The sequence below is a fragment of the Heloderma suspectum genome, chromosome 11 (genome assembly GCF_057233095.1).
Source record: "Heloderma suspectum isolate Gila_16-S chromosome 11, 16-S_ref, whole genome shotgun sequence".
Lineage (NCBI taxonomy): Eukaryota > Metazoa > Chordata > Lepidosauria > Squamata > Helodermatidae > Heloderma > Heloderma suspectum.
This window is the reverse complement of record NC_139468.1, coordinates 5,648,300-5,671,284: the sequence shown is the minus strand read 5'-3', so window position 1 is coordinate 5,671,284 and position 22,985 is coordinate 5,648,300. Positions and strand designations below refer to the sequence as shown.

General features: G+C 40.8%; 1 protein-coding gene across 3 annotated transcripts in view; it reads right to left on the bottom strand.

The window, feature by feature from the left end:
• Window positions 1–4,213: 4,213 nt before the first annotated feature.
• The window catches only part of OTUD7A (OTU deubiquitinase 7A), a 213,649-nt gene continuing 194,877 nt past the window's right edge, over window positions 4,214–22,985 (bottom strand). For all 3 annotated transcript variants that reach the window (XM_084816691.1, XM_084816692.1, XM_084816690.1), the window contains 3 exons: window positions 9,402–9,516; window positions 8,831–8,915; window positions 4,214–5,826 (listed from right to left, as the gene is read on the bottom strand). In XM_084816691.1, coding sequence (XP_084672817.1) covers window positions 4,402–5,826; window positions 8,831–8,915; window positions 9,402–9,516 — 1,625 coding nt within the window. In that variant the 3' untranslated portion in view covers window positions 4,214–4,401. The remainder of the gene's footprint in view (window positions 5,827–8,830; window positions 8,916–9,401; window positions 9,517–22,985) is intronic.

The window sequence follows — 22,985 nt, the reverse complement described above, 5'->3', positions numbered from 1 at the left end:
AGATGGTCAAAATGCTACTGGGGAGGAACAGAGGATAAGTTCAACTAGCCCCAGATGTGATGACGCAGCTAGCTCAAAGCTGAAAGGACGGCTAGCAGCCGATGGTGCTGGTGGTGAACGACGAATCCGATGTTCTAAAGATCAACACACCATAGGAACCTGGAATGTAAGATCTATGAGCCAGGGCAAATTGGATGTGGTTATTGGGGAGATGTCAAGGTTAAATATAGACATTTTGGGTGTCAGTGAACTGAAATGGACTGGAATAGGCCACTTCACATCAGATGACCACCAGAACTACTACTGTGGACAAGAGGATCACAGAAGAAATGGAGTAGCCTTCATAATTAATAATAAAGTGGCTAAAGCAGTGCTTGGATACAATCCAAAAAATGACAGAATGATCTCAATTTGAATTCAGGATTAGCCATTTAACATCACAGTGATCCAAATAGACGCCCCAGCCACAGATGCTGAAGAAGCAGAATAAGATCAGTTCTATGAGGATCTGCAGCACCTACTGGATAGTACGCCAAAAAAAGATGTTATTTTAATTACAGGAGACTGGAATGCTAAGATGGGTAGTCAAACGACACCTGGAATTACAGGCAAGCATGGTCTGGGAGAACAAAATGAAGCAGGACATAGGCTGATAGAATTTTGCCAAGACAACTCACTGTGCATAACAAACACTCTCTTCCAACAACCTAAGAGACGACTTTATACATGGACTTCACCAGACGGTCGACACCGAAATCAGATTGACTACATCCTTTGTAGCCAAAGGTGGTGGACATCTATGCAGTTGGTAAAAACAAGACCTGGAGCTGATTGTAGTTCAGATCACGAACTTCTTATTGCACAATTTAGAATCAGACTCAAGAGAATAGGGAAGACCCACAGATCAGTTAGATATGAGCTCACGAATATTCCTCATGAATATGCAGTGGAGGTGAAGAATAGATTGAAGGGACTAGATTTAGTAGATAGGGTCTCGGAAGAACTATGGACAGAAGTTCGCAACATTGTTCAGGAGGCGGCAACAAAAAACGTCCCAAAGAAAAAGAAAACCAAGAAGGCAAGATGGCTGTCTGCTGAGACACTGGAAGCAGCCCAAGAAAGAAGGAAAGCAAAAGGCAACAGTGATAGGGGGAGATATATCCAATTAAATGCAACATTCCAGAGGTTAGCCAGAAGAGATCAGGAATTATTTTTAAACAAGCAATGCGCGGAAGCGGAAGAAGATAATAGAATAGGAAGGACAAGAGACCTCTTCCAGAAAATTAGAAACATCGGAGATAAATTCCAGGCAAAAATGGGTATGATCAAAAACAAAGATGGCAAGGACGTAACAGAAGCAGAAGAGATCAAGAAAAGGTGGCAAGAATATACAGAAGATCTGTATAGGAAGGATAATAATATCGGGGATAGATTTGATGGTGTGGTCAGTGAGCTAGAGCCAGACATCCTGAAGAGTGAGGTTGAATGGGCCTTAAGAAACATTGCTAATAACAAGGCAGCAGGAGATGACGGTATCCCAGCTGAACTGTTTAAAATCTTGCAAGATGATGCTGTCAAGGTGAGGCATGCCATATGCCAGCAAATTTGGAAAGCACAAGAATGGCCAACAGATTGGAAAAAAATCAACTTATATGCCCATACCAAAAAAGGGAAGCACCAAAGAATGTTCAAACTATCGAACAGTGGCATTTATTTCACATGCCAGTAAGGTAATGTTCAAGATCTTGCAAGGTAGACTCCAGCAATTCGTGGAACGAGAATTGCCAGATGTACAAGCTGGGTTTAGAAAAGGCAGAGGAACTAGAGACCAAATTGCCAATATCTGCTGGATAATGGAGAAAGCCAGGGAGTTTCAGAAAAACATCTATTTCTGTTTTATTGACTATTCTAAAGCTTTTGACTGTGTGGATCATAACAAACTGTGGCAAGTTCTTGGTGGTATGGGGATACCGAGTCATCTTGTCTGCCTCCTGAGGAATCTGTATAACGACCAAGTAGCAACAGTAAGAACAGAGCATGGAACAACGGACTGGTTTAAGATTGGGAAAGGAGTACGGCAGGGTTGTATACTCTCACCCTACCTATTCAACCTGTACGCAGAACACATCATGCGACGTGCTGGGCTTGATGAAGCCAAGGCAGGAGTGAAAATTGCTGGAAGGAACATTAACAATCTCAGATATGCAGATGATACCACTTTGATGGCTGAAAGCGAGGAGGAGCTGAGGAAGCTCATGATGAAGGTGAAAGAAGAAAGTGCATAAGCTGGGTTGCAGTTAAAGCTCAAAAAAACCAAGATTATGGCAACCAGCTTGATTGATAACTGGCAAATAGAGGGAGAAAACGTGGAGGCAGTGACAGACTTTGTCTTTCTAGGTGCAAAGATGACTGCAGATGGTGACTGCAGCCAGGAAATCAGAAGATGTTTACTTCTTGGGAGGACAGCAATGACAAATCTTGATAAAATAGTGAAGAGCAGAGACATCACACTGACAACAAAAGTCCACATAGTTAAAGCAATGGTATTCCCCATAGTAACCTATGGTTGCGAGAGCTGGACCATAGGGAAGGCTGAGCGAAGGAAGATAGATGCTTTTGAACTGCGGTGCTGGAGGAAGATTCTGAGAGTGCCTTGGACTGCAAGAAGATCAAACCAGTCCATACTCCAGGAAATCAAGCCAGACTGCTCACTTGAGGGAATGATATTAAAGGCAAAACTGAAGTACTTTGACCACATCATGAGAAGAAAGGACACCCTGGAGAAGATGCTGATGCTAGGGAAAGTGGAAGGCAAAAGGAAGAGGGGCCGACCAAGGGCAAGATGGATGGATGATATTCTGGAGGTGACAGACTCGACCTTGGGGGAACTGGGGGTGGCAACGGCCGACAGGAAGCTCTGGCATAGGCTTGTCCATGGTGTCAGGAAGAGTCGGAAGCAACTGAACGAATAAACAACAACAACAACGAACAAATACATATATAAACAAATGTATGGACATTTTAAAGTATGTAAATATTTTAACGCACATGCAAATGAACAGTAGCCATTTTTCCTTTCCTGCAAAGAGGTAGCAACTCTACATTGGGCTACATGGATAATAAAGATATGCATATGCCAACATTCCAGAATTGCTAGGAATTAATAGCTAGATAATGGTGCTTCGATAAGCAGGACTGCTAAAGTGGCCAAAACTATCAAGGCAAGGATATAGTCAATGAGATACAGGATACCTGGCTGTGCAGTTTGTACAGAATGGAGTCAGACAGAGCTCTAAAGCTATGACTAGAGTTGTTGCATGATCCAAGGACTGCCCACCTGGTAAATTCTAAAGTGCTTATTCTCAACCATGAGGGCTAGTGCCCTGTTTTAAAAATAAATAACCTCTCCCTTTTACCAAGAGTCTGCCACTTTGTAGATGGGCCTTTCATTCTTGAGTATTAATTAATTAAATTTATTAATCGCCCATCTGGCTGGTCACCCAGACACTCTGGGCGATGTACAACATATAATAAAACAGTTTAAAACAATTCTACAACAATTTTAAAATTCTACAATAAAAACATTTTCTAAAATACCCTAACACACCCCAAATGCCTGCCTGAACAACCATGTTTTTAATGCATGGCCGAAGCTCATTAAAGAGGGGGCATGACGGAGTTCCTTAGGGAGGGAGTTCCACAGAATGGGGGCCACCACAGAAAAGGCCCCCACAGAGTATCCTGTGGAGTACAAAACTAGTGTTTGCTTAAATCAATATACCCCAAAATTTGTGTTTCGTAAGAAAAGCTGTGCTCATGAATTCAGACCTTCATTTGTGTATCTGTGGAGAAACAGTAGTACTAAAATAATACAAATGTTTATAGCAAGATGTTAGCATGTTAGTATACACTGTATGCAAAATTACTATTCCTCCCCCCTTTAAAAAAAGGGGGGTAGGAGAACAAGCTATGAAAAGTTAAATTTCTTTAACCGAGATGGCTCTATAGAATGAGGCAGACACTATCTTATTACAATACCACATCTCCAATTATTATGACTTTTTCCCTATCTTTCTACTACCTGAGTGATGTCAGTGTAAATTCAGGCACCATTAGTAAAATTTTGACCACACATATACACAGCACTGACAAAGGAGTAAACAACTTTTCAGCTTACCAGTGTATGTAAAAAAGACACTGACAAAATGGAAAATAATAAACTCTTTATGATAAATTAATCCTTGTTTTTTTTATCGCCCCAGAAAAAAAAATAAGCTAGACCTTTCTCCTCACAGATCCCCCATAGGAGTCTTTTTTCCTTCACCCTATAATTCATTGCCACATACTTCCTAAGTAAGAAAATGGAGGAAATAAATATTCATGGGAAGAGCTCCACCATCTTCAATGTCGGTGACCCTTACTTTCTCGCTCCCTGCGTTTTATCTCCTCCTTATAGCAGTAGGAGCAATAGTTTTCAGTCTCAGGGCGACCATAAAAGGAGCAGTTCTCTTTCTTGCAGCGGTTCTGCTGGATAGAATATACCGGGCAAACTGTGTTCCTGCCTCGATTTTTGTCATTGTTCAACCAGGTCTGAGGTGCTTCCTCATCAGCATATTCTAAACAGTCTCTAATGTCACTGGTATTAAACCCATTGGTATACGTTTGCGACTTGTGGTCTGTAGGCATGGCATAGGTCAATGACTCCACTGTGTTGACAGTACGGATGCCTGCTATCCGGGCTGGACTATAACTCTGTGAAGACAATGACCGGTTCTGTTGGGGATACGTGGCACATGTTTTTAAGGTGCCAACCATCGGCTTATAAGTATCATCTTGGAAGCTTGATGGCTTGGAGTTGACATCATGCAAATGGATGACACTCTGCCTTTGAACAGGGGGTGTATGGCTATAGTGGGCAGATACTGGAATGGGTCCACTTTTCTTGGCACCATTGCTAGGTGAAGAAAATGACCCTGGTATGGGACTAGTGCGGTCTTTAAACTTTAAAACCAGTTGAGTCGTATGGCTTTGAGGCAAGACTGGTGATGCCCTTCCCTGAGGAGATGATTCCACCTTGTCTTTTGAGTATGCTTCTTGCTCCAGTTTCCTGCATGACGACCCATTGAGAGCAGCCTTCTTCTCTGCCTCTTTCCTTTTCTGTTCCTGTTCGGCACTGAAGCGCTCCTGGGCACTGGTCAAGTAATAACCAATCATCTCCTCATGGAACTGATGTCTATGGCTGGTCAGTAGGAGGCCAGCAAAAATAAACTTGCGTTCCCCTTGCATGGCAGCTCTCAAAATATTGAGGCTCAGCTTCACATCAGTACTGTACTTCCATGGGTCTGACTGCTTATCCGAAGGGGATTTAGAATTCATTTTTTCAGCAGGTGAGATACTTGCCTTCTCGGTGGGGGAGGGGGTTGTCTTTTCAGAGGGAGAAGTGCTTGCAGACTGGCCAGATTCCTCTTTGCTTCCTTTACGCGACTTGGACTTCTTCTCTTTAACTTTCTCAATGATCTCCCCATTTTTCCCATTTCCCGAATTTGCTCTGCTCATTTTGCCATGCACTAGTCCCCCAAGCCCACCCATATTCTTCTTTAGCTTGATTCCTAAAGTTTTACTGAGACTCCCAAGTTTATTAGCAACTGAATCAGCCCGGTTTTTTTCTTTATCCTTCCTTTGTTTTTCTTTTTCTTTCCCATTTTTGCCATTATTGCCGTTAGAATTACTACAGATGGAATCTCTATCGGAGTCCATGGAATCAGCTAGAGACTGAACATCCTCTCCTGCTGATGCAGTAGGGGATTCTGGCTGAGCCAGAGGAGCCTATTAGGAGAAGCAAGTTAACAATTAGAAATGATGAGCATTCTTACACAATGATTTGCCTCAATAAGAAACCTCTATATTTTTATGTGTATTTTTCGGGATGTTTTAGCATATGAAAAATGAAATAGTCTTTAAAAGTATGGCTCTGCGCATAAGGGTAACATGATGATGGTTATCATGTTACATTAACAGGTGGTCTTTCTTAACTGATCTTTTGGGAAGTCACTCTCCTGAAAGTACTGCTGATATATGCTGTGAATTCCAGAGCATATCCAAGGTGCTTATGACCAAATCGGAAAGTAGCACAGCTATTTTGCATAAGTTTTCACACCTGAAGCTATGGGAACTATCGTGATAAAATGTTAGATGGAGATGTTATGTTCTTCATTACAGTTTTCTGAGATTTGATTGATGGGTTTAGGAAGAAATTGCCATCAAAAATACACAAGAAAGATAGTAGGACTCCAGATGCCATTCTCTGGGTATCTAGCGAGATATGGCAAGCACCTTAAGACAAAACATAATGGCAAATTTTGGGGGGTGGAGGAATGGATTAAAACTGCAAGAATTAATTTGACAGTAAAAAACAACAACTATGTTGCACGAATTCAGCTACAATAAAAATAATTGCAATTCATATTTATATCTGAGAACATGGAATGTGCTGCAAGCAATTTCCCGTGTAACTATTAAAAGTGTGTTCTATAAAATTCATCTCAAAGACTTCTAAATATGATGCTCAGGTATCCTTCCATAAATGTTTGTTTTCAAACAATTCTGCTCTCCCATTTATTGGGAGGCAACAAAATTTGCTGATGTTGTGCAAGAGAATAATTAATCATTAATATGTGTGTGTGAGCAGGATGTGTGTGTGTCCAAATTACCATGCCTATAGATGGGAAAGGACAGCTGAAGAGAATTTTGCACTTGGCATGATACGTCTTAACAAAAGCAATATAAAGAGATATCAACTCATAGTTTGTTTTGACCTAATAAGCAACTAGGCAACCATATTGAATTTGCCTTGCACATTATTCACAATGTACAATGACGGCAAATCAATTTGACCATATTTCTCACTGCATATTTCTCACTGCATAATGTGAACTACTTCTTGACTACTTGGTTGGTTGTCTGAAAAGGCTATTGCTAAAGTGGTATCATAGCTAGAAAGCCTTCCTATTATACTAAGGCATTACTAATCACCAGGAAGTAAACTGAGACATGATAACCTTAACGTTTGAAAACTCCTGTGAAAACTGATTCTGGGGAAACAATTAACTTTCTGGATGAGGTGAAAGAAAGGGTTTGCAAAAAACAAAAGTTTCATATTTTGAGGGGTAAAAATGTTCACCCATTTACTGTGAGAGCAGGAAGGATTGTCATCATTGTGATTTAAGTTCGTGTTGTCATCATATAGCCAACATAATCATATAGCCAGCATAATCCATATGCATCAAATGTGCACAAGAATGTTCAAGTACACTGCAGTTTGGCTATATGGTACAGTGATGTCATCACACTGAATACATGATCCTTGATTGTCTGGAGAATGTAACCAGAAACAAGAACGACCCACTTTTCTTTTTAAGTGCCCAAGCATTTTCTGAGAGAGTAGGTAAACATGAACCGCCATGCATTAAAAACATGGGGTGGGTTAGGGTATTTTTAGTAATATGATGTTTTTAATGTAGAATTTTATTGTTTAAACTGTTTTTACTATTGTACATCACCCAGAGTGGCTCGGTGACCAGCCAGATGGGCGATTAATAAAATAAATAAATGAATGAATGAATGAATGAAAAATAGATAGACAGATAGATAGAAATGGTATAAAAGGGCAACGCTGGGAGGAAGGATTTCAGAGACCATTTTTACCCCTCAAAGCTCTGTTTTGTGCACTGGAAATATTTGCCCATGAAAATTTGGCTTGCTCTAATTTTCTTACCTCTAACTGATGTTCTTGGGTGTCTACTTTGTAGTCTCACATTTGTGCATATTCTATGTCAAAGCACTAGAACTTTATGATATTTGGGCCTGAGCATGCACACTCCCAAATGTGGGATTGCAGACTGACAAGAATCAATTCTTTCTGCCACCTTTTCCCAAAGCAAGGGTAGGTAGGTTGGCCAATTACACTTTTGTCTTGACTAAAGCCTATTCACCTTGGCAGAACTGATATGGCTGGATGGAAGGTGGGATTTCCAGCCAGAAGTGGGAAGGAAGGACAGCTGCTGTGACATTAGATCGTTCCATATGCTATACTGCATATGTTTGTTAACCAAGACGTACCAGACAAATAACTGTAATTCCCTGCCATTAACAAAATGCAAAGTACACATGACTTGGGAATTCGCTTTGTTCAGCCACGGAGAGAGATGTTTTGCAAGTGAGGGTGCAGACAGTTTGGGTGAAATATCTTACACTCCATCAGCATCATATTTCTACCGTAATTAAAAAAAGAAAAGAAAGGTTGGGTAAAGGAGCCATTCAATGAAAGGTAAACAAGGTTGGTTATTTGCATATGGGATGAGAAGAATAGGAAAAATAGAGTGGGAAAACTCAAGGTTTCACATTTCATGGTTAAATTAAATGTGAAACTCAAGGTTTCACATTTCATGGTTAAATTAGGACTTTTAATTTCATAGGACCTTTAATTTCATATAGGTTTCTCCTTTTTGGTCTTCATATGTATTATCTGACATTAGCCTAAACCTATGCTGCTACTTTAGTGGCAGCAGTGCAAGGCCATACTTGGATGCCTTGCCTCTCTTGCACCTCTTCCCTGTCTCCAAAAGTCCCTTGCATAGAACACTGTGCTTCACAAGAGCTTCCCTAAAGTGCTACCACAAGAGCAACAGAGCAAGGATGCAATGCATTCCCTTGTGCTGGTGCTGGGAACCTCGCACTGGATCATCTGCTTTTGCGTGCTCCTCTGTGACCACAAAGTCACACAAGCTGGGCTTATTTCTCTCAAGCTACTTATACAGAGTAAAGGGGTTACCCGTGTTTCCGATGGTATGCGTATCCAAGTTACATTCATGTAACTGTGCAGAAGATTAAGCTTTGCCTCCAGAGACAGAATCAAACTGAGAAAGGAAAAAGAAAGGAAAGACCACACCATATAGTTACTCAAAAGGTACAGCCATAGATCACTCACACTTAATCAAGAGAAACAGAGAGTATATCATTTCATCAAGCACACTTTCAAATACAGGTACCCACATTCCAGGCTCTCCAGAGGAAAAATACCAGGAAAAATGAGGTTGTACTCCTCCTGGACTTACTATGGGAAGCCAGCTATGTGCAAAGTGCAGCCTGCACTGGTCTTGTCGGTCAAGGCAACTTTGGCTCAAGGTGAAGCAACTTACTAGCATTTCACAGATTGCAAAATTTCACAACTAACCAATGAGCTATGCAACAGCTGTATGTGGCTCAAAAATTCTATGAAACTATTTGTTCTAGGATTGCTACAAAGAGTGCAGACTAAGCAAAGGCTACCAAGCATCTTAGGGACACAGATGTCCTCAAGGCAAGTTGGTGCTGAAATCTTAGTTATTAAAAAGAGATCTTACTTGGCTAGCTTGGAGTTATCATTGTCATCCTTCCCCCACTCCCAGTCTTTCCCTGGATCAACCGCAAAATGCAAAGGCAGTAACTTGTGTTCAGAGTCAGTCAGAGGGATCACCGCTGAAGGAAAGAAGATCAAAAGTAAAAAAATTAGTTTGGCTGAAAAAGGATAAGAAATACAAATTGTCTGAAGGAAAGGAAAAGAAAAAGCGCATTTTAGAGGCATGTGTTTAAAGTGCTGCATTTCATGCAGTCCTTCTGTCCCCTCAGTAAACTACGTTGGAAGAAATGTCTCCTTTGGAGATGGCAATGCTTTCATATGCGGTACATGTTTATGGTGAAAGAAAGTAGTACCAGACCATAAGATGGCAATTCATATATTTTTAATTGGTAGGTATTTTATTGACCACTCTATCTTCAGTATGTTTTCTCTCTCTCTGCTTTCCTCAATTTAATATTATGAGATAGTCTCAACCTATCTCATAGATTTGAACTTTTGGCTCAGCCTCAGGCTCACCACATCTCTCCCCTAAGTATATTACAGAAGCAGTGCAAGCATTTTTATTTCTAGTTTTTAATTTTTTTAATTTTTAATTTTTATTTTTAAAAAAGGAATTTCAATAGATGGTTTTAAACACATGACCTGAGCATTAAAATTAATATTTTTGTTACCTTTAATAACACGTCACCCACCTACAGCCTCAAGGATAAAGTGGGTTATAACCAAAAATAGTTAGCACGCTATCAAGTGCAAAGCCTACCGGAGGGTAAGTCTGATCTGCCTTCTCCTGACACCTACACTCATCCTATTTCCTGACACCGAATCCCAGTCTCTGAACACCGAAGACCTATTGTCTGTCTCCAAACAAAGAAACTGTATGAGCAATGAGCTGGAGTACTGGAGGAGAGACTCTCAGAATGAAGACAGAATGCCCAGCATACACCAGAGAGAAAGGTTAATAGGCCAGATTCTGGTTGGAGGACAGAAGACACATAATACACTTTTATACATCACCCATACAAGCACCACTGCTTGGCTGGGAAGGAGTGTGGCCAGATCCAGAGAACAGGGCTTACCTTTGCCCCTTGCTCACCCCACACTAGTGGTGTCAGGGATAACAAAGTGTGGCAATGGCCAAGGGCTCTCCTTCCCTTCTCTGCACCACAGTTCCTAGCCTTCAGGTTGCCGTTACACTGCTAGTTACCTCCATTTGAGAACATTCCTTGTGGTTCCTCATCACCGACTAGATTGTAAGGAATTATTATCTGATCTTTAGCAAAAACCATACGGAAGCTGACTCTCCCCCCTCCCCTTATTATTACTTACTCTTCCTACACATGAACTGGGGAGTGGGGGAAGAAAAAATAAAACTCTGTACTGGCACCACCACCTACTGGCAAAAGAGCATGATTAACAAGACATTACTGCAGAAAAGCAGATTTCATTTTCATCTGGATATCAGGAAACACTCCTTAATTATAACAACAATTTGTCAATGAACAGAGAAGCAGTGAAGTGTATACTTCCTTGTGCTAATAAACACTCAGTAAAAACTAACATTCTGTGACTAGAAATACCACAGCTCCTTTACCTTATGTATTGAGGAATAATGGTATGCCCTTTAGTAGTTTGCCTCCCAGTGAAAAAGTGATGTAAATGCTAACTGCAAAAATTGCATAAAATTTATCAAGTTTAAATTCTTGATTCTGATCACGCAGTCTGTTTCAAGAAGTTGGATTCCCCCCCCCCAACACATTTTGTTAAATACTGAAACAGGATGCAAACTAATATTTACAGATTATTGGGAAGTACTTTCAATAAAAGCTAGGCATTTAGCAGAAACTGCCACATATGTGGCTATGCAATTTCCCAGAATCTGTCAGGAGTGCCCTTGCTGCCTTCTGAAATCCTCAAGTAGCCAGAATCAACACACAGATGATAGGGCTCTTTTCCAAGGCTTTATTTCCATTCAACCTAATAACATTTACAGATGCTAATTGCAGGAGCCTAATGAGGGAAACTTAAGAGAGCTGCCTACTTGGGGTTTCTAGCCTTGGTGAATCAGTTGATCTCCGTTTGGATCTCCAAACGGAGATCAAAATCAGTTGGATCTCCGTTTGGATCAGTTGATCTCCACCCCTTTCCTGTGGGGCATCGGGGCACAGCTGTTGATGTCGCGCCAAGCAGGCTGAGCGCCTCCTCTCAGCGCCCTCCATCTCCTGCTTGTCCCTTTGCCGCCGTCTAGCGTCCTAAAGCTCCAGTTGTCCCTCCCCCTGCCTGCCAGGGTTGCTACCATTCACAGGAATGTGATCAGGGAGGGGCTTTTCCTCCTGCGGCACCTATGAACAGCGCGCGGGTTCATTTCCCATGGTTTCTATCTCTTCCTCAGAATCAGAACTGCTTTGGGGCTCTATGGGCTCTGATCCAACCCTGACAGAATCCTTGCATTTGCAGAGCCAGATAGATTGCAGGTCAAAGCCATTCATCAGGGCCATATTGCCAAAACAAAACACAAAATCAAAACTTACTACTGATGAAAAACTAGAAACTGAAGATTATAGTCCAGGGATAGTGAGCCTCTGGCCTATGGGCCAATTTCTCTAAAAGCCTGTGCACAGTGAAGCTGAGCCCCAACTGAGGTGCTGCTAAAGGAACATTCCTCCAGCTGACATTTTGGTCAGGAACAAAATGACATCAGGGTATGTGGCTGCACAACCTATTTATCTGTCAGATACCATGACAGAACATGTAAAAGTAAAGGAACAACAACAGCATTTGCATAGTGGCTTCATATGTTCAAAGTGCTTTCCATACAGTGAAAAATAGGAAATTGTTGTTGTTCAGTTGTTAAGTCGTGTCCAACTCTTCTTGACCCCATGGACCATAGAACGCCAGGCCTTCCTGTCCTCCGCTCTCTCCCGGAGTGTGCTCAGGTTCATAGGAAATAGTAGCCATACACAAACACAGAAAATATTTTGCAGGATCAGTTGACACAACCCGCAGTTATTACAACAAAATATGGGACTGCTTGTTAAATGAACAATGTTTCACTAGGTGGCACCAGAGTGCATAGTTTACCAACACACTCAAATTTCAAAAGCATGTAGCATGGATCCTTTAACAGCGATATTTACTACCTGGATTCAGGACCAGCACAACTGTATAAAAGCAACCCAAAGCTGTTGCATGGGATGTAATTTTTTTAACAGGTACCAACAAAGCAGCACGCAATCTGAAAGCTGCACACCCAACATCCTATGTGACATCACAAAGAATGAACAAAGAGAATTGATGTACATTATCTTGATAATTATTATTACAATAATTAATAATGCCAATAACATGTTTGTTTGTTTTTTAAACACACACACAAAAGTTCTGATTTTCAAGGTTCTAACAAATATTTGGTTAAAATAATAACCCATTAATGCATTTCTGCATTAAGGACAGAAGCAGAATGCAACTCAGTTCTTCCCTCTTTTGAGTTTAGTAGGTTATGTGGCCCAGGATTTTCTGGCTTTAAGGCAAGCCTAATTTAAAGAACAAAAACAAAAACCTTCCAGTAGGTCTTGACTAATCACTTTGCCTGGAGAACACATTACATGTTTTCAGAACCACACTGGAAATATCCCAAAGGCACTTGTTAGGTTGGTAATTACTTATATGTCTAACCTTCTCTCTCTCTCTCTCTTGCTGTGGATGTAGCTCTCTCATATATACTTGGCTTTACTAGCTTAAAACTCTGGCTTGATGTCATGTAATGATTCTCAGTGATGATATTTGCCAAGATGTGGCTCTTCTTGAGTTGAAGAACTCAACTCTTCAAGTTGTGCATACAAAATTATCTAAAAAGGAGAATTTTCGCACATATTGCGTCAACTAATAACTTAACTGTAGCACTATAATGCAGGAAAGGTGTATTTGCTCTGAAATTCTTCCTTCTTCATAACTATGAAAAATGGAGGAGCCCTATTCAGTATGGATTCTGGTAACCTTTACTGCTGGTGAATGGCAGTGTTTGACAAGTCTTTTTGAATACAACTGCCAAAGAAGAGGTAGCATATTAGATCTGAAAAGAGGAGCAGTTGGGAGAGATATAGGGATGTATAAGAGGGAGACAGCACCGAAGACCACTCAATCCAAGTTAAACTGGAGAAGGGGACTTTGCTTTGTATAATATGTAAGTTGCAGCAATGAGACTTATTACATTTCAAAGGGGGGCAATCTCTAATTTAAGTTGATTGAAACTGTAAGAATATAGATTGGGTACTGGAGGGACACGGGAAGAAGAGGGGGAACGAATGAAAAACTGGCTAAGTTATTACATAAGGTTGTAACCTTATGTTGTAAGGTTCACCAAGATTATCTTGTCTGCTGTATTTTAAGTGTGTAAACTTAATGAAATTAAGCCTTATGAGGAACAGTTGCAAGAGCTATGTATCTTTAGCCCGGAGAAAGAAGATTAAGGGGAGGCATGATAGCAGTCTTCAAATATCTGAAAGCGTGGTATACAGAAGATGGAGCAGACTTGTTCTCTGTTGCTCCAGAGGGCAGGGCTAGAACCAACGGTTGGAAATTGCAGGGAAGCAGATTTTAGCTAAACATTAGGAGAAAATTCCTAACAGAGAGAACTGATCAGATGTGGAACAGATTGCTTCCGGAGGCAGTGGGTTTTCCTTTGCTGGAGGTATTTAAACAAAAGAGGGATGCTATAGCTGCACCCTGCAGCACACAGCCTGCATTTGCAGAGCGGCTGGACTAGATGATCTCTAAGGTACCTTCCAACTCTATGATTCTATGAAATCTAAACTACAAAAGAAGAGGTTTGTAAATTACCTTCTGTAAGTTTAAATAGGGATCTGCTGATCTTGAAGAGGTTCACATGACATTGTGGGGTGTAAAAGATAATTTACAGAGGAAAGAAGATTTACCTGCTGCTGCAACCTGTTGTCTTTTTATGGAATTTTATGTTGTTGTTTTTATCATTATTATTTATTACCTTACTTTGTACACTGCTCTAAGATCCAAGGCCGCAGAGTGACATAACAACAACAACAGAGACTGGCTGACTTACTCAAGACAACCCGAGCAATCTGTTTTAGTGGCTATTGTTAGTGTATTTTCAGTTTATTTCTCCATCCCATGATTCCATATTCCATCTGATGATACCAATGCAGTCTTGCAGATCACCTGTCAATAACCAGAACCTGAATCATAAGGTCTTGGTGAAGACAGATGCCAAGAACTCCACATGTTTTTGGTTGGGGGATACAGACTTGCTGGCACTGTGTACAAAAGCAATATACCTCTGAATACCAAATGCTAGGGACAAAATGCAGGAAGGCCTGTTGCCTTAATACCCTGATGGTGAGCTTCTCAGAGAGATCTGCATGGCCTTGGTCTGATCCAGCATGATGGTTCTTCTTTTAACTTAAATAATTTAAACCTTTGCAGAAGCAGTTGAGGAGCAAAGTGAAGAACATGCTTTGTAAAGAGCTGTCAATAATGGCCTTGACTATAAATTGAGGTTGGGCAGTTAGATCCATCTGTAATGTGAACCATGTCAAAAGCCAGAGATTTGCAGGAACTCAACTGTGTTTGTACACAGATGCTCTTGAAGGAGAAGTGATGTGTAGTTATTATTCTAAAAACCTCTTATATGTCTCTTTCTGAAAGAAGTAGAGGGTGGGCTGTACCTGAGAGAGTGGAATGTGACAGCTGATTTCAGATCATTCAGGAACAAAGCATAGAAAAGTATTCAACTGTATTCTCTCATCAAAAGGACAGTTTGTTGTTTAACTGTCTCTCAAGATCTATAAATTATAATATGCTTCACACTAATATGGGAAGAATTATGAGAACAGTATGAGCCCTAGAAGAACAGACAATTGACCCCAAACCCAAGAGCCCTATTAAGAGGTTGTTTTGTTAATTTAAGGGGCTGTATTGGTTGGTACATATGAAGTGTGGCTTTTTTCTGGCTTTCCTAAATAGCAAATATTCCTACTCCCTCCCCAGCCCAGCCCACTGTAAGATGTTTTTTAAACTCAGGCGAGTTTTAGAAGCATTGTGCAATGTTGAGCAATGGAAGAAAAAGTACTATGAGATGCTGTTCAGGACAAATCAGAAAAAAGGTCCTCCATATGCCCACCTATGGACTGGAGCCACTATTTAGGAAAGACTGGACTCCAGTTTATACACAACCAAGGCAACACTCCAGTCATTCCAGTGACCCACAACAACAGAACACACCAATACTAATTATGCTATAACTAAAAAAAGGATGCTTTAACCTGACTCACCAACATTTCAGTAGGCCTTATCAGTCCCCTTCAGATTCACAGTACTGTATTCTCCTCAAACCACATGGTGATGTTTTGCAGCCATCTCTTGTATTTGTGATCTAGATGCATCCTAGCCTTGTAAATGGTCCAACTTGTGTTCAGATCACATCCTTCGGGTATTCTGCCAGAGCTGATTTTCAAGGCTTTCTCAGTGTAATGAGCCATGGCAAGACAATGCATTGCATTATCCCACAAAACGAGGATTGTTAATTATTGTGACTCAGAAACAACAGGAAGTAGGGAGTAGGAATAAATGGAGACAGTTCTCACAATGTAAGGATGTAAAGATGTAGGGTCCCCCAAGGATCTGTATTGGGATTGGTGCTTTTTAACTTGTTCATAAATGATCTAGGGTTAGAGATGAAAGGTGAGGTGGCCAAGTTTGCTGGCAACAGGAAATTATTAAGGGTGGTAAAAACAAAAAAAAGGGTTACGAAGAGTTCAAAAAAGATCTCTCCGAAATGGGTGAATGGACAACAAAATGGCAAATGTGGTTCAATATAAGTAAGTGTAAAGTGGTGCATATTAGGGCAAAAGAGCCTAACCTCAGATATACACTGATGTGGTCTAAGGTGGCAGTAACTGACCAGGAAAAGGATCTTGGGGTTGTGGTGGATAGATCAATGAAAACATCAGTGCAGTGCACAGCAGCTGCGAAAAAGGCAAATTCCATGGAAAGGGATCCAAAGGGATAAAAAAATAAAGCTGCCAATATTATAATACTTTTTTTACAAATCTAGCATGTGACCACACTTGGAATACTGTATATAGTTCTGGTTGATGCACTTCAAAAGGGATACTATAGAGCTGGAAAAGGTGCAGAAAAGAGCAACCAAAATTATTAGGGGCTGTAGGAATAACCTTTGGGGCTTAAAAAATAAATTAAGTGAGAGGTCTATAAAATTATACATGATGTGCGGGAAGGGATAGAGGGAAGTTTTTCTACTTATCTCATATTACTAAAAGTTGGAATCATCCAATGAAGCTGAATAGTAGGAAAGTTAGGACAGAAATAGTTAAACTATGGAATTTACTACCACAAAAAGTGGTGATGACCACCAATTTAGATGACTTTAAAATGGGGTTAGACAAATTTATAGATAAGGTTATCAAATGGCTATTTGATAACCTTATTATTAGTCGTGATGGCTATTAGTCATGATGGCTATATATATATATATATATATATATACAGAGAGATAGATAGAGAGAGAGAGAGAGAGCTTGCATATGCTGCCTCTTGCTTCAGAGGCAGTAGTCAATGAATACCTGTTTGCTCAAGAAGAACAGTGGGCTATGGCATCCCACACCCTACAGGGTACATTGTGGCTGCCTGAAAAACTTGTGATCATGAGGGACCCCCTTGCATTTGTTGGCTCAGTGTACAATGCAGATAGCAGCATTTTCTCATGATTTGACCATCATCTGTGTTCCATTCTATTGTTTGTACGTGCAACCTCCATCCCTCACCTTTTAGAACAGAAGCCAAACTATGTTCCAGTGTGGCGGAACTCTGTGGACTGCATTGTATTTTCTGTAACAACTTTTCTGGAAGAATTAGTGACTTATATTTATTAATTAAATGTATATCCCATCCTTCCTTCTTGGAACTCAGAATGGTGCACATTGCTAAAATGTGCAGCAGCCTAGCCAGTAAAAAAAAAAAAAAAAGGTGGCAGGCAACCTTACATGTTTGTGTGCCTGAAAGTTAGCAAGAGCCAGGAAGCAGTGGAAACTCAATGGCAGCCTCCCTTTTATCTTATACATATTCAGTGGAGCCTTCGTAGAGGTAATTTACACTAATCAGAGAGATGCAGCTAGCTAGGGGAGTTCTCATATTTGAGAATTAGACAAACGTCGGAGTAGCTTCAAAGCCATACAGATCAATGCGGCAAAACTAAATTATATTAGGTAGAAGATAAATTTTGGAAGCACTACACATCTTCTAGCAAAGCAGCAGCAAAAATTTGACAGCTTAATCTATAGCATTTGAAGAAAGATTATAGCTTGGAATTTATACTTGAGAGATACATTCGAACATGGAGAAGTCTGATAACTCTTTTACCAATGAGAGACAGACCTTTGCAATCACTGGTGGGCTTTTACAAAGACAAAGACCCACACAGCTATATGGAAAGTAGGTTAAAAATGTTTACAAATCAATTAAAAAGTACAATGAATATTGTCACTGTTCCCTTTTTGTTCTCTCTTTGAAATTCCCACAACCTGCCAGGAAATATAATCTAATCTTTCTAAATGGATTTGGAAATGTCTACTGAGTAGGCACCCATAATCACAGCATCTTTTCCATTCATAATATCTCCTTGTACTGTTGAAATCAAAGGATGCTTTGAGCAACACTGGGAGTAGAGCTATTACACTTATCCATTTATGTGAAACTAGTCCTTTGACAGAGTTACTTGTGCCTTTGAACTGACAAATTCATGAATAAAGGCTTCTAGGAATAATTCAGCTAGAAACCCATGATTAAAAGAATTTCAGCATGGCAGTTGCTTACTTTATACAGCAAGGTCTAGAAATCAAGGGGCCCACTTCTGTTTTGCACAGGAAATGCATCTTCAAAGAAAAAAAATACAGATAGAAGGTAAAAGCACCTTAATGTGGGAATTCAGCATCATCTGATATATAAAATAACTGGTATGGCGTATACACAACAACTAATTGTTTCAGCTGGGACATTAATTTGTGAGATCCCCATGTTCCATCATATTGCTGCATTCCCTAGGCCACAGGGAAGATCTCCCAGTTAGTGGTGCTACCAAGTTTGGCGTGTGTGTGTGTGCGTGTGAGACATGACCCCAGAGCCCAGTAGTAACCTAGACATGGACACACAGGCTGAGGAACCAGTGGTGCCAATGGAGGATCCAAGATCAAGACCCTCAAGCATGGACCAAAAACTGCAGCTTCCGAGCCCAGAAACTGGCCACACACCCATTTCCATGGAGCCAGCACACCAATGCAGGCAGTGTGCTTGGCACAAACACTTGTAGAGACTGAATGCTAGGCCACAGGCTAGTCCCTTTAAGGCTTTCCACTTTGCAAGGAAAAGGTAGAGTTTGAGAGGGTGCTTGGGCTGTCCAGGGAGAAAAGGCTTCACTCCGGTCTCAGACCTTGTCAGAAGTTGTTCACTAGGAGCTCTCCTTGGTGCTGTGACATCTAGTCTGTCTTGCTTGGACTGTGGCCCATGAGCTCATTTGGTCCAGAACAGGACAGGGTGTGGGGGAGGAGGCATTCAGAGAATCTCTTGCTGTAGATGAAACTCCGAGTCCTACTTCACCGAGAATCCTGGTGAAACTCCTACTACATACCCCTTTCTATTTGCTTAAATGTTTTGTTATGGCATCACAGGAAAGCATTTATCCAAAGTCTCATTGTCTGTGCTACTTTGTCCCATCATCTCCAGCATAGCTGTGAGATGAAAGAATGAAAGTCAAACCAGATCTGATGCAGGAGATCTGGATCTTGTGTGTTTTTAAAATATTAAAGAGAAACCACAATGGTGGCAATAACAACTCAGATCCAGGCCACAGCACTACAGGAAGGGGAAGCTAAATCTTCTCTCCTGGTGCTGGAGGAAAGGGGTAATCTCACCTCCTCCAGCACCACCCATATTTTTTAAAACTCCCACAGAGGTCTGACTTGCCCTCCATCAAAATTGCCCTCCATCTTTATATACTATATATCTATCACAGAGGTGTTTGGGGGAGAGAGTTTGCATCTTTAGCCAACTTTGCACTTACTATTATGTTTTGTTTTATGTTTATTTAAGGTAGTAGTTTTCACATTATGATCTGTTCCCATATGAACCTTCCCAATTATTAAAATATAGGGAAGAGGCCCTGCTATGGATTCTGCTCCCACATGTTGCTCTTCTGGTGGAGATATGAGGCAAGGCTCTCTCTGTTGTGGTACTATAATTCTGGATGCAAACCCTACTTAGTTACATCCCTGGCAAGATCCAGGTATTGGATAATTTGTGATAAGACTTTTGCTGAGGTGTGTATTATTTTTACTCTATAAATCCTGTGATGTTGCTATTCTTTGAGGTTTTACTGGTGTGTTTTAAACTGGTTTTTATATTCTTATTGCAATGTAGAAAAGCAATATAGAAATTTTTATAAAAATATAAAAGGAGCTACTTTTCTGCCTATACCAACTGAAGTTGGTCCAATTTAAAATGTCAATTTAACTGTTCTATATTCCCTCTAACTATTCTTTCACATGGTGTGTCGCTTTTATTAGAAAGACAAACTGTCCATGATTACAATTTTGCACACAGTAATACTGAACATCAAAGTGCTAAGGAAAAATACATTCTCAATGAAAATGAAACCAGCCACACTTTCTTTATCCCAGTGGTACATCAAGTTCCACAATGATGAGTATACATAATGTGTTATACATTACACAGAAGCTTCTGCCCCACATTAGCAGCAAGTTTAAGCCCTTGTCAGCTGATAAGGCTTAAGAGCCCAGTCATGTGCAAAAAAAAGTAGTTTCCTTTCAAATTTAATAAGTCACTACATTAATGTTTTAAGATTCTGTGTTGGCATAGTATATAGTCCAGAGGCTCTCAAACTTTGCCAGAATGAGTTCTTAAGCTCAAACTTCATAAACGAAGCCAATCTTTCCTAAGCACAGTGAAAATGGAAGTGCTGTATATCCAATGCTGTATATGCTCTATGAAGAGGCTAACTATCATGGAAGCTGGGTTCATGAGAATTTAAACTTTCATTAAACAAAGACAAAAGTAATTTTTCTACCTCTCATAGCTCTGAAGAAAGTAGTAGTGGCTGCATTCAGACAATACTGTCTCAGATTAAGCTGAGATAAGCACAAGCCTTTTACCTGCACACACAGTCCTTTGAGGCAAGCCATAATCAAACCTGGCCGCATCTAATTAACTATAGTTTCCTCTTTTTCCAGACTGGGAAACTATGGTTAAAAGTTTTGGCAGAAGTGAGAATCTTAGACCATATTTTGAAGTTTGTTCAAGATCCAGGTGTGTTCTGAAGCTGGTAACCATAGTTTCTGTGTTCCAACAAATTGGGAAAGTAGCAAGGAGTTTATACAGACACATCTTTGCTTTTAGTACTATACTTAGATCAGAAGTGCTTATAAATTCTGGTTGTTGTTCAGTTGTTAAGTCCTGTCCGACTCTTCGTGACCCCATGGACCATAGCATGCCAGGCCTTCCTGTCCTGCGCTCCCTCCTGGAGTGTGCTCAAGTTCATATTCATTGCATCGGTGATGCTATCTAGCCATCTCATCCTCTGCCGTCCCCTTCTCCTTTTGCCTTCAATCTTTCCCAGCATCAGGGTCTTTTCCAGTGACTTTTCTCTTCGCATTAGGTAGCCAAAATATTTGAGCTTCAGTTTCAGTATCTGTCCTTCCAATGAGCAGTCAGGGTGGATTTCCTTTAGGATTGACTGATTGGACCTCCTTGCAGTCCAGGGGACTCGTAAGAGTCTTCACCAGTACCACAGTTCGAAAGCATCAATTCTTCAGCGCTCAGCCTTCCTGATAGTCCAGCTCTCACAGCCATACATTACTACTGGGAAAACCATAGCTTTGATTAGACGGACCTTTGTCGGCAAGGTGATGTCTCTGCTTCTTACTATGCTGTCTAGGTTGGCCATAGCTTTCCTCCCCAGGAGCAAGCGTCTTTTAATTTCATGGCTACAGTCACCGTCTGCGGTGATCTTGGAGCCCAAGAAAATGAAATCTGTCACTGCTTCCATTTCTTCCCTTTCTATACGCCAGGAAGTGATGGGGCCAGATGCCATGATCTTAGTTTTTTTTAATGTTGCATTTCAAACCAGCTTTTGCACTCTCCACTTTCACCCTCAACAAGAGGCTCTTTAGATCCTCTTCGCTTTCTGCCATTAGGGTGGTATCGTCTGCATATCTGAGGTTGTTGATAATTCTCCTGGCAATCTTAATTCCGACCTGTGATTCATCCAACCCGGTGTTTCTCATGATGTACTCTGCATATAAGTTAAATAAGCAGGGTGACAATATGTAGCCTTGTCGTACTCCTTTCCCAATTTGGAACCAATCGGTTGTTCCATGTCTGGTTCTTACTGTTGCTTCTTGACCCTCGTACAGGTTTCTCAGGAGACAGGTAAGGTGGTCTGGTACTCCCATCACTTTCAGAATTAGCCACAGTTTGTTGTGATCCACACAATCAAAGGCTTTAGTGTAGTCAATGAAGCAGAAATAGATGTTTTTCTGGAATTCTCTTGCTTTACCCGTGATCCAGCGAATGTTGGCGGTTTGATCTCTAGTTCCTCTGCCTCTTCGAAACCCAGCTTGTACTTCCGGTAGTTCTCGGTTCACATACTGCTGAAGCCTAGCTTGTAGGATTTTGAGCATAACCTTGCTGGCATGTGAAATGAGCGCAATTGTACGGTAGTTTGAACACTCTTTAGCATTGCCCTTCTTTGGAATTGGAATGTAAACTGACCTTTTCCAGTCTTGTGGACACTGTTGTGTCCCAAATTTGTTGGCATATTGAGTGCAGCACTTTAACAGCATCATCTTTTAGGATTTTAAATAGCTCAGCTGGAATACTGTCATCTCCGCTAGCTTTGTTGTTAGTAATGCTTCCTAAGGCCCACTTGACTTCACTCTCGAGGATGTCCGGCTCAAGTTCAGACCGCACTATCATGGCTATCAAGGACATTACTATCCTGGCTATCAGGGACATTAAGATCTTTCCTGTATAGTTCTTTGGTGTATTCTTTCCTCCTCGTCTTAATCTCATCTGCTTCTGTTAGGTCCCTGCCTTCTTTGTCCTTTATCATGCCCGTCTTTGCACAAAACGTTCCCTTGAGATCTCCGATTTTCTTGAAAAGATCTCTAGTCTTTCCCATTCTATTGTTTCCTCGATTTCTTTGCATTGTTCATTTAAGAAGGCCTTCTTGTCTCTCCTTACTATTCTCAGGAACTCTGCATTCAGTTGGATATATCTTCCCCTTCCTCCCTTGCTTTTCGCTTCCTTTCTTTCCTCAGCTACTTGTAAAGCCTCATCAGACAGCCACTTGGCTTTCTTGCATTTCTTTTTCTTTGGGATGGATTTCGTTGCTGCCTCCTGAACAATGTAACGGACCTCCGTCCATAGTTCCTCAGGCACTCTGTCTATCAGGTCTAATCCCTTAAATCTATTCCTCACCTTCACTATATATTCATAAGGGATATGATTGAGGTCATACCTGAATGGT